The sequence below is a fragment of the Coptis chinensis genome, chromosome 4, assembly GCF_015680905.1.
Source record: "Coptis chinensis isolate HL-2020 chromosome 4, ASM1568090v1, whole genome shotgun sequence".
Classification (NCBI taxonomy): domain Eukaryota; kingdom Viridiplantae; phylum Streptophyta; class Magnoliopsida; order Ranunculales; family Ranunculaceae; genus Coptis; species Coptis chinensis.
Window position 1 is genome coordinate 25,221,138 of NC_141459.1, and position 13,101 is coordinate 25,234,238.

The 13,101-nt window shown below is 38.8% G+C and overlaps 1 protein-coding gene and 1 pseudogene across 1 annotated transcript; one reads left to right on the forward strand and one right to left on the reverse strand.

Moving 5' to 3' along the window:
• Positions 1–459: 459 nt before the first annotated feature.
• Positions 460–1,764, reverse strand: LOC147502891 (uncharacterized). Its single transcript, XM_086604643.1, has one exon. It carries the CDS (start codon positions 1,762–1,764, stop codon positions 460–462), a length of 1,305 nt encoding a protein of 434 aa, XP_086460769.1.
• Positions 1,765–10,079: 8,315 nt separating this feature from the next.
• Positions 10,080–10,995, forward strand: LOC147502892 (putative inorganic phosphate transporter 1-5; annotated as a pseudogene).
• The last annotated feature ends 2,106 nt before the right edge of the window (positions 10,996–13,101 follow it).

Consider the following 13,101-nt stretch of genomic DNA (forward strand, 5'->3'; position numbering starts at 1 on the left):
ATTTACAGTATCTTTTGTTTTACTCAAGCAAAGGATCGTGTTTAGTAAATGTTCAGCAACATTCTTCTCGGTATGCATCACATCAATAACATGGCGGACTTCGTGGTCTATCCAGTACCCCATACCAAAAAAGATAGACTTCTTATACCATGCCGCAGTAACTTCACCACCATCACCAAAGATCATCGACATTCACATCAGCTCTTTTTCTTTGCCATCACTTTCTTTTTCAAGTTACAAAGTTGATAATGATCTAAATGTTGTAGAAGTTTTTCCCTTTTAGCGGTTCTGGAGGAAGATTATCTTCTACTGTCTTGAGCCCCAAGTACTTCCCATCTCTAAACGGGTGATCACTTCTAAGAAACTGCCGATAGTTAGTATAAACAATTTTCTTGCTGACAAGTAGATGAAGAGATGGAGTGTTGTCACCACATCGTGGACAAGCTTTGTATCCATGGGTTACACAACCGGATAAGTTCCCAAAAGCAGGGAAGTCGTGAATCCCCACATCAACATATAGCTCTTAATGAAATGTTCCTTTTTATACATGTCATAAGCGGGCACTCCATGATCCCACAACTGCTTCAACTCATCATACAGTGGCTCCAGAAAAACATCAATGTCTTGACTTGGTGCCTTCGACCCAGGAATTAACATAGACAACATTTGGAATTCTGCTTTCATACATAATGATGGTGGGAGATTATAAGGCACCGTGATAACAGGCCAACAACTATAACCGGTAGATTGAACTCCACGTGGATTAAATCCATCCGTTGCAATAGCAAGCCAAACATTGCGCTCCTCATCTGCAAACTCTTTATAATTCTCTTTACATACTTTCCATTGCCCAGAATCAGCTGGATGCCTCATATAATCCCACGAAGATTCTGATCTAGCATGCCAAGTCATGTCACGTGCTATCCATGGTATTGTATACAACCTCTGGAGTCTCGGAATGAGAGGAAAGTGTCTCAACACTTTGTTAGGCTCTTTTGAAACCTTCCCTCCTTTGCCCGCTAGGACTTTATATCTAGGTTTTTTACAATGACGACACTGCTCCAATTCTTCATCAAGTTTCCAGTATAACATACAATTATTTTCGCACACATGAATGCACTTGGCTTTCATCCCTAAGTCTTTCAACATTTGCTTCATTACAGGATACTTCACTGGCAATGTGTTTTCTTTGGGTAACCATCTCCTCAACACGGACAACAATGCTGTCACACTATTTCCAGACCACCCAAACTGTTTTTTCAAATTATGAAGTTCAACAACTGCTGAAAGTGTCGTCTCGGGTCCCTCACAAGAAGGGTACAATTTTTCTATCGCTTTTCTTTTGTAGTCAAGATACCTTTTACCCAAGTCTGGTTCAGGAACAAATGGTGGTTCAATATCTCCTGTTTCAATACCATGGCCCATATAAGCATCAACAAAGTTCTCTATTCCAAGCCCATCTTCCTCGATGTTTTTTTCTTCCATGTTTCCCACCACCGGATGCTCCATCGAAGTCTGTGAGCGTCTTTCACCATGTAAAACCCATACACGGTATGAGAGATCTATACCGTTTAGGTTCAAATGATCTTCGACCACATCATATTCTAGTCGAAACCTATTCCTACAGTTTTTACATGGGCAAGGACAAGCAGACCCACCCAACTTTGTTTTGGCAAATGAAACAAAATCCCTAGCCCCATCTTCATAAAGTGTGGACCTCCTGTCTTTTTCGTCCATCCAAGCTTTCTGAATTTGCTCACTCATTCTACAATAAAACAAAACACTTTCTAACATGTTTATAGTTAAGAAATTTAAGACAAAATAAGCAAATAAGTTCCAATCATCCGACTATCAAACAGACACAAGTGTTTTCATATGAAGAACACTCCTAAGATAACCTTGATGTTCTCAAACAATCCCGAACTCAACAACTCAAGTTCCAATTATCTAGATTAGTCCACGAAATGGCACATTTAGTCATACTAGTCAATGACCTGATTATACGATACCTATAATTTATGTCATATCATTGAAGAATAATCGGCAAAAAAAAAAAAAAAGATAAAGCAATATGTTCTTAACATTCCCTGTCCTATACAAAGAAAGCACATTGATACAACATATATAACCCAAAAGTGAAAGGCCATATAAAAAGTAAAGATTCGAGTAAAAAAATTATTTTGGCTAAGTAGCACTCTTTTTGCTTCAAGCAAGCACATCCCATACTAACAATAATAACAACAATTATATATCAATCCAAAATATATAAATATAAAATTAAAAGAACACAATCAATAATATATCTTACGTAAAGATCTATCAGAAATTAAAACATGTCACCATTGTGTATTAGTTGGTTATAACAAATTGGGAAAGCTAAGATATATGTGTTGGTGTTGACTGCCTTCTCATTCTAAAGATAACATAATGGCATGTTAAAAAGAGAAGGGAAAAAGGTACAACCAGATAGCCTACATGCTTATACACGAAAAACCTCTAACGTGAGACAAAGACAATCTGTGATGCTAACGCCACATTATGTGTCTACCCACGGTTCTACCAAATCAGATTATTCTTGCCACCAATAATCCATATATCAAAAGAAGAAGAAAAAAAAAAAAAACAAAACTAGGCAGCAAAAAATTAGGCTATAAGTCTCATATATAGAACGTAACATCGACTAAAAAGTCGGTGACCTTAAGTAGTTGGGAACAGGATACACTTCAAACACTTTTTATACAAATTCTTGTTCACAAGTCATCGATCTGAGAATGGAAAGTTAAATTCGATGATCAAGTATCGGCTTGTGTCGTAGAGAATCAAAATTGACCTTTCATTGTGCATATGGCCTACGATATCACTTTTAGGTCTCCTTTCCAAATGAGGGATCACCCACCTCTTTCTTTCTCGCTCAAGATTCCTCGACCCGACTTAATGCCATCTTTCACACAAGACATTTTGTTGAGAAGGATTTGGTAAACCTAGAGATCTTATTCGGTAGAGGGTCAATCTGTTCTTTCGCTTACGCATATGCTTTTCTTTGAGCATTAAGCCTATGCCTGTGAAAGGAAATGCAGCTTTGAGATAATCGATATCTAGTAGGGCGAAAGAGCACAAAAGGGAGTGGTTTCAATAGAAGTTGCAAGAAAAACTACTAGAATTCACTACATGGAACTATGCCCGCTTTGGTTATCTTATCCTAGCATTGAACACTTTCTCGACAGACCGATCTTTAAGCGTGAAATCGCTTTTCCATTACCAACCCCGTTCGGTGGAAGGTCATATTCTCATTTTCTAGTTCTTGCAGAAAGCCTTTCTCGAGGAAGTCCACCCTTTGAGAGGTTGGTAAGTCCCATCGACTCAAAAAGGTTAAGTAAGATGTCTATCCGTCGACACCTTTACTTCATCGCCTTTGCTCAAGGTCGAGATCAACATCGGATAAAGAAAATCTTCTTTCAACGAGGTAGGGTGGGGCTGGTTAGAGCTTTGTGGTACCCATAGTCCGTCTAGTGTCGATGGAAATGTTACTTGAGATATGTTCGGTAGAAAAAAGAGTTTTTGGGTTGTTTGCAGAGCGGGATATCCTTTGACTAGGAAAACGAAGAGTGCACTATATTATCCCCTTTCCTTTCTATGGTAGGTCCAAAATACCGGTTTTTTGGTAGAATGAGAACGAAATTGGAAAAGTTTTTAGTTGTCGGTATCTATTGTTGAGACCTCTCGAAATGCTCTTTCATGTGATTTCATTTGAAAAATTCTTATGCATAGCTCTAGCCGTTGGGCAAGAGGTGCTTTCGCTCGATGGTGCACGAAATGAGAGTACTTGAAGCGAAGGCGACCAATGAGCGAAAAGGCTTTCTTACTTACAAAAAGTGGTTGACTTCGATCGGTGGAAGCTTGATGAGTTTTGACGATCGACTAGGCACCACAAAGCAAGCATGAGGGAGAGCTCAAAGGATTGAACCAAGACAAAGGCTCTTGTTGATAGAGCAGCCCGGATATCGCATTTTTCGGGCGGGGAAGACTTTTACATTTTTCGCCCCTTTTCCTCGATTCTTACGCTTTGTAGAGTATACACTAATGGATGAGTGATCGAAGTAACCCCCTGGATCCATTCCTAAAGTTCCCGAGCAATTCATCGCCCATTGACCTTGAGATTAAGCCCAAGGTCGAAGTCGTCCGCATATCGACTATGGAAAGAACCATAGTGCTTTCGCCGACAAAGACAAAAAGAGGGAGATGTTGAGATCCGGACTTGAGCCGGACATCTTGCTTTGCCATTCCAATCCGGCTCTAGATGTTCAACACGGTGCCGGGTTGCTTGTCTATCGATGGAATTCCGTGGGAATAAATGATGATGGAATAAAGGTAAAGGGCGGGAAGAGGCGGCGCCACGCCATGAAAGCGAAATCCCTATACTAAAGCCGATTCGTCGACATGAAACCGAATGCCATCAAAAGGAGGAGAATCCTATTTGCCTCCATTAGCATCAAAGAACGGCATATACTATTTTTATCAAGCCGATTACCCCATTTTAGCCTACAAGTACATAGGGGCAAGGATAAAAGGGCTGCTAGTGAAAGCAACTTACTTAATGTCCGAGCCTCTTCTTCCTCTTTGCTGCCTTACTTGGGCTACTTTCTCCGTGAAGATAAGTGGTTGCATATATAAGAAGGGCTTGTGCACATGAAGAAGAAAAGGAAGAAGGAGCTGTTGAGTCAGATGTGGCATTAGACTGTTTTCAAATAGGTTCTTCTCGAAGTGGTCATTATCATTAGTAAGCCAAGGAACTGATTGCCTCAAGGCAAAGAGTCCGTTCATGGTATAAGTCCTTTCAACTAAGAATGCCGACTTTCCTAAAACGATTGGAACTAGGGTATCCTCGCCGAAGGCAAAGAAGAGTAAGCCAAGCGAGGTTGGATGCGCGTGACTTGCTTCCTCCTGTTCTCCTTGCTGCGTCGAAACTAAGGCATTGGACTAATTCTTTTGGTGAACCATGGAAAACAGAAAAGTGGAAAATGGATTCTCAAAGTACCTCAGAATGGGTGAAAACAACTTCCTAAAATATAGAATAGAAGTTGTTTTCTTTTCTTCAGTCTCTTGTCATCTCATATGAGTTTTATAATAAAAAACAATAGCTTTCATCGTTGAAAACTTGAAAAAACAGTTGGAAAACAAATTTTTGGAAATCAAATTTAGGTCAAGCAGATTCCAGAAATGCAATTTCTTGTTGAAAGAGAATTCTGCGAACCAAACATAGCCTAAGTAAATCAAGTCACAACACATAAGCAAGAACACCACTTTTTTAAAAATAATTGATGAGTAAATTTACCTTGAGCAGATCGAATGACAAAAGCAACGACAACTTGTTTAATCTCTGAGTAAATTTACCTTGAACATAGATAAATTTTTAATTAGAACCCCATATCAATTATTGAAAGGGGAGGATAGAAGAGAGAGGAAGAGAGGACGACTTACCTGAATCGAAACCTTGGCCGGCGCGGCAACACCACTCCAATGTTTTCTCTTTTTTTCTTGTTGTTTTCCTTTTCATTTACATGTTATCGGGATTTAGATGAGCGGCTAGAGCAAAAAAAATCCCGCTTAAGTTTTCATTATTTCCCGCTTAAGTTTTCGTTATATTTTTAGGGCAAAGTAATTTTTGTTTTTGACAATTTAATTATTTTCCCATTTTGTTTATCTTTAGTAACGTATACAGAAGCGTTAGAAAATATATAAGAAACGTTACATAGTATTTACCAACGGATATTTGTATTACTAACGGTTAATAAATGTTGGTCCATTAAGTAACGGATGTATATGTGTTGGTAATGAAAAATCTCAATGGTTGCAAAATAGCCCAAATGGTGTAGTGTTTATTCATTTTTTGCCCCAGTTCTGTTAGTTGACTAGGTCAGCTTTAACTGCTCCGTAGTATATTTTCAAAATGGCAATTTTACCCTTCACGTGAGTTGCACGCGAATCTTGTAAATACTAGTTTCGTAAAATTTCGATTTTGAAATTCAATACAAATTTCGAAACATAAAGTTAGTCAAGTGGGGCGGCATGATTTTAATCGGAACATCCAACGCCAACCCCCTCAAAGTTTCCCAGAGCAAATTCTTTGGAATTGGATTGGTGAGATCGCGCGCTTGCAATGATGCATTTCTCATTCTCTCATTTTCCCTCGGTCTAAAGTCTTCTCTCTTCTACATTTTCCCAAATCTGAAACCCTAGTTACATTCTTACACCCAATCTAACGGCTGCTGCTCTTCCAAGAGCTATACCCAATCTAATGTCGGTCGTCCACTACTCCCTAGTTTACAGAATCCCCCAACTATACTTTCGTTATCTTTTGCTACATCAAATTACCCATCTTTCAGATGAAATTCTAGAATTGTGCTTAGTAAGGCTTCTTATGATTACTCTCATGACTGCAAGAAATGGAGATGCTTGACATCCACAGGTAGGTTAAATGCGTTTGAGGCGAGAATATCGAGCATGCATGGCTGTTCTTCTTTGTTGCTATAAAAGATGGTTACTGTTCTGGACAAATTCATGCATTTGACACATCTCTTGATCAATGGCATAAGATCAACTGTGATATTTTAAGGGAGGGGGGGGGGGGTTCAGTTCTCTATTGCTACCATTAGGAAAGATGTTTATGTTGTTGGAGGTTGTTCTAGCTTGAAAGCAGTTAAGATGGCAATACAATGGATTTTGCACTATAGCTGAAGTGAACCTTGGTTAACTAGCAGCATGCCGATTCGCGAATAGGATTTGTTCCGTGTTTCGGGAAGCCGCCTTTGAAGGTGAAGGGGACTACTGATGAACTTTGGGAGGGTTGACAAGACCTCTTTTAAAACACACAGATGGGTATTAGTGTTTAATTTAACCCCGTAGCTAGATTATGGCTTAAAGTTGCACCAATGAAGTCAACAAGAACTTCATCTATTCTTGGAGTGCTTGAGATCACTTAATGGGGGTCTCTTTGGCAAGATTTTGAAAAGATTTGGTGAGATTTGAGAGATAAACAAGATTTGGTTCAAGAGTAGCAGTAGCTGTTGGCAGGAATTTAAGTGAACGAACAAGATTACACCACTCCTATTTCTTTTAGCCTTTAGTAATTTACTTAATCAATTCAATAAAAAAAATAAAAGATAAATTAATGAAAAACAAAGTCACGTGTGAGGGGTATTTAGGCCATTTTAAAATTATGATGAGCAAAACACACTGAGCAGTTGAAGTTGACCCAGTCTACTAACAGAACTGGGGCCAAAAACGAATAAACCAACTTAGGAGAGCCAAACGCTAATATCTATATATAAAGTTGGGCCAAAAGCTAAATAACCCTATTTTATAAAGGTTACGCACACATTGGTTAAGTAAGAATACGTATCTCACTTGTGTTAAGGAACATATCGATTCTAAGTGTAACATACATACCCGATCGTTATATATGGTAATTATGAGTGGAAATAAATATGATGTGAAAGTCCGAAGTAGCCATGAAGATGTGAGAATGACGATGGTAACATGTACTGGTGAAACTATTCGACGGCGATGGTTAGAGCGTTCGCCTGTGCCAAGATCTATTATTCGCGTAACTGGTACGGAAGGAATTAAGGGTCTTTGCCAGCTGAAGAACTTTGATGTCAAGCAACTTGAAAATTTAAGCACAAATCATCCCGTGGAAGAGGGAGAAATGGTCGTAACGTGTGCGCAAATGGACCAAGGTTTAACAATCCCGCTAGATTATGACGCTGCACGATTATTGTCTTTATGGCAGATTGCACCAATACAAATCGGGATGCCGCTATGGTTGGTATTTGCACGAGCTAAAGCTTTGGCAAAAAGCTACAAGCGTCCATTTGGTTTTGAAGAATTGTTTCTTTTGCTGCGACCGCAACGCCGCGCGTTGAGGCAGATGGGTCGTCATATTTTACCGTGGACCGGAAGACCGAGAAGAAGTTTAAAGGCTTACCGAAGGTTACAAAGATCTGGGATAAATATTGTTTTCTCCTCCGAGGACCATGGAATCCCCATGGAATACGTGTTCCAAATAAAATACAGGAGGTACCGAAAAGCATTAAATTCTCACATTGAATTTTACTTGATTTGATTGTTGTATATTTGTATGTTTAAATGGCGTTATTTTTGTGATGCTCTATAGATGAAAGCCCTATTATTCCAAATATTGAGATTGGAAAACGAAATGTAGAGAACTTACAATTTTATTTTAGTAGTGACCGTGAGGAACACATTCTTGATTTAACTTGGCCTAATGAGGTTGCTTATTGGGGTTGGCGTAGCGAGAGACAAAATGATCGTCAGAAAATTTTTGGGCCAAAAACGCATCAAGAGCAATATGTTGCATCCAAAGATCAATTGACAGATAAGCGCTGAAGTAATGGAACGAATCTTAGAAGTGATTGCTTGCCAAGGAAATTATCCCTCAATTCAAAAGAAGCGAAAACTAACCAATGAAGTGCAAGATGATGGTTGGGAAGATTGGAAAACGCCTGAAGTGTCAACTAAGGCATCCGAAGAGGAAGATAGAAGGAACAAACAAAAAGTTGACGAAAACTTTATTAGCGGTAGCGTTGAGTCCACAATCTCACAAAGCCGTTCTATTGATGTTGTGGAGCCCAAAGCATGTGAAGATAATGCTCCTCAAAGTGCTGCTAAAGCATTCCTCGTCGCAACTAACAAAGATGCAGCAACTACTATTTCACCTGTTATAGAAATTAGCTTAGAAACTAAAGATACCCAACTGCAGCCTTCAAGGAGTGGACCTTCCCCGGCCAATGAGGTTCATGCTATTGTTGATAGCTCTACGCAAGATGTTGTTGCCTCTTCACAAGCTGTAAACGCCACAATAATGGAAGCTACTGCACCCACTTCAATTGGTTTTCTGGAAGAAGACATGATAGATGCGTTAAGAACTACTGAAGTTCTTGATTTTGATCTGCTCGATGATTATGTTAACAAACATTTGATGCAGCCCACTTCTGGAGAGAACCCTCTATCTGGTAATTTGATGTGTATAGATGATACTTCAGATTTTTTTCAATATGGGGATGCAAAAGTTGCAAGAGGTTAGTATTCCATTGCACTTTAAATTATAGGATTTATCATAGTTTATTGTAGTAATAAATTTATTTTTGTAGGCTAAAGAGAGTTTTGCTAAAGCAATGATAATGCTTGGTAAAGAAAAAAAGGGGTCTATCACCACCGATGATAGAGAAGCTTGAGCGATAAAGATGAGGCTACAAACTGAGGTTGCCAAAGTCATTAATGAGTCGCCGGTTTTAAAAGAACGAGTGGCTGTTTTTAGAGCATGAAAAAGGTTGTTTGGTGCAGCAAAAAATGGCTATGGAGAAAGTGTTAAAAGTGAAAGAGACAGATTATAAGAAAATTGTGCGAGAATTGCGCGTTGAAAAAGGTACGCTAGCTGCATTGAATCCAAAGCTCTCCTTGGTGTTGTTTGAAAAATGCTCACCGGAGTCTTCAGCAAAGAAGAATGTCGACTTGCTGAATGGAACGCGTGATGTGCTAAAAAACGCTCTGGAACATTATACTTTGCTATATGATTCTCGTTCATTAAAAGAAAATGATGGTATACTTCTTCCTAGTGCTATAGAAGACGCCATTGAAGATCTCGGCTTAGAAGATGATTTAGGAGGAGATTCTACCCCTTCTAAAGAAGAAGACGAACAGTCGACTTAAATTGTCTTAAATTGTTATTTATTTGTCGTAGACTTAGTAGTTACGTTATAGTCATCTACTCATCTACTTGTTACTAGCTGATTTCCTTCTCAATAATATATAATTATTTGCCACAATTTGATCGTATATGTTTGTATCGTTTTGGATTTATTCCCTTTTAAAGTAAGTCGACACTTTGACACCCTTGCAATGAGCTGAATAAGTATTTAAGTTCTATTTGTGATTATGAGTGTTGCCCTATGATGATTTTGCAAACTAGTCGTCATTACTTGTTGGGAAATGCTAATTGACAACTGCCGAAACTTTCTGAGACCATATCAGTGGGATTCAATTTATTTTCCTTTTTGTCAATGTACATTTGGAATGAAACTAAGACAAGAGAACAGGTTCATTTGATTTTTAACTAACCGATCTCAGTGGTTTTTTTATGGTGGTGCATGGATACTATTCTTTGTGTTAGAGGGATTTACTCCAGTGGCTAATCCTGTGTAGTGGTATATTTGCTCAATTGCTTATGGACTTTACTTGGGCAAGGATCCCCAAGGTGTCATAGCTACTCTTTGCTTCTTTGGTTTGGATTTGGCATTGGTGGTGACTATTCCCTTTCAGCTACAATCATGTCTAAGTATGCCAACAAGAAAACTCGCGGTGCATTCCTTGCTGCTGTCTTTGCAATGCAAGGTTTTGGAATTTTAGCCGGTAGGATCGTTGGAATTATATTATCATCCGCATTTAACGACGCATTTGGAGCTCCCTCTTACTTGATCGATCCAAAAGGCTCAACTGTCCCACAGGCTGATTACGTTTGGCTTATTATTCTAATGGTTGGAGCTATTCCGGCTGCTCTGACGTACTATTGGCGTATGAAAATGCCTGAGACTGCACGTTACACTGCCCTTGTGGCAAAAGACGCAAAAGCTGCTGCCGACATGTCGAAGGTATTGCGAGTTGAAATTGCAGCATCGCCATGGGGTTCACTTATTTGGGACAACGACTACCTGGTTTTTGTTTGACATTGCTTTTAATAGTTAGAATTTATTCCAAAAGGATATCTTTAGTGCAATTGGGTGGATTCCCAAGGCAAATGCTATGAATGCATATGACGAGGTCTTCAAAATTGCAAGAGCACAAACACTTATTGCTCTATGCAGTATTGTGCCTGGATACTGGTTTACAGTGGCTTTCATTGATCATCTTGGGAGGTTTTTTATTCAATTTGTTTGGTGGTCAGAAGATTCCAAGCCGTATTGTGACGGGAAGATTTGACCTTCAATTTTACATTTTAGAATAGCTATTTGACAGAGTGAATAGAATTCTAGTTGGGAGGTTACGCTGCCAAGAACTTGTGATGGAAGCTTACTATAGTGCATATGTGCATAGTGTACCCATGCTAGCAATAATATTAGAAAGCTCCATTGGTACTAGCAGATTCAGAAGCTACTTGACATATCATTCTCTAATTACAGAGGTTTGATCATCTTTCGCTTAACAGAATAATAGTTGCAAGTTTTGTATAGAATGACATTGACTATGTCTTAAAAAATTTGTAGTTCTAGTCACACCAGCTTATTCTCAACTGAAGTGACAATTTTATTCTGCCATTCTTCATAGAATATTAGATGGAGATAGAAGGTTTTCCATGCTCTCATAGGTTTCAGTTTTTCAAGATAGAAAAATCAAATCAAGGGACAATTATTTGCTTGAACGTATGCCGAAAATGGAACATATGCCGAAAATGGAATCTTATCACTGATTTGTTTGAATCAGTAAATAAAATACGTAATGCTCATATAACTTTTATAATTGACTCAAGCATAAACATTGAAATGTTAACCTGTTTATGGCGTTAATTGTATATCTTTTGGTATCATAGACCAAATTTCATGGCTTGAATGTATACAGTCTATTACTGCATTACTTATTCCATGATATGAATGTATAAAGTTTGGTATTGTAATCTCAAACTTCATGACTTTGAATGTACAGAATTTGGTATTGCAAACGCAAATTCCATGTCTTGGAATGCACAGAGTTTGGTATCGTGAACGCAAATTCCATGTCTTGGAATGCACAGAGTTTGGTATTGCGAACGCAAACTCCATGACTTTGAATGCACAGAGTTTGGTATTGCAAACGCAAACTCCATGTCTTTGAATGCACAGAGTTTGGTATTGCAAATGCAAACTCCATGTCTTGGAATGCACAGAGTTTGGTATCGCGAACGCAAACTCCCTGACTTTGAATGCACAGAGTTTGGTATCGCGAACGCAAACTCCATCGCGAACGCAAACTCCATGACTTTGAATGCACAGAGTTTGGTATTATAAACGCAAACTCCATGACTTTGAATGCACAGAGTTTGGTATTGCAAACGCAAATTCTGATAATAACAAAAATAGTAATAATATATACCCCGAAGTGTAAGGGGTGATTGAAATAAATGCTAACAAATGAACTTTTATTAATCATTGATATGTTGAGCAAACATGAAAAGATGTACGATGTCATTTTCCAATGAACCATGAAAACTAGAAAACGAAACAATTAATTTATTGATATGGTAAGTACCAAACGTAACCTAACAATAAAAACGCCTAAGATGGAGTGCATTCCATGGTTTTGGGAAAAGTGTTCCCAAAATGGTGCAAAGGAAATATGATCCTTTCGAGGCAGGATGATCAACCACAAACGGTCCTTCCCAATTTTCACATAGCTTCCCCATATCGATGATTTTAGGTTTTCTGCATAACACCCAATCTCCTTCCTGGAAAACTTTTAGGCAAAGTTTCTTGTCATACTGTCTTTTCATTGAAGCCTAGTAGTGGAGTAGACGAGCTATACTTTCTTCGCGAATTTCATCTAAATTGGCTTTAGAGTGAGCCACCATTTCGTCATTACAACCAGCTTTAATTGCGGTATTTGCGAAGTCGTTTCAAAGAATATTTCAAGAGGTAAGATCAAGGTCCGCACCATAAGCCAAGTTAAACGGGGACAAACCGGTTGAGCGTTTTGGAGTGGTTCTGTATGCCCAAAGCACGGCTGGTAGTTCTCTTGTCCATTTCCCCTTAGCTTGTTCTAGACGACGTTTAAGGATAGCTAGGATAGACTTGTTTGTTGCTTCAGCTTATCCGTTAGCTTGAGGGTGATATGGAGCAGAAAAATTATGCTGGATATGGAGATTGGCACAGAAATTGTGGATTTCGGTTGCATTGAATTGCTTGCCATTATCAGATATTAACTCAGCAGGGATGCCAAAACGACAAACTATATCTTTCCACAAAAAGCGCTTGACATCGGAAGCTTGAATATGCACTAAAGGTTATACTTCCGCCCACTTAGTAAAGTAATCTGTAGCAACCAGCAAGAAACGCA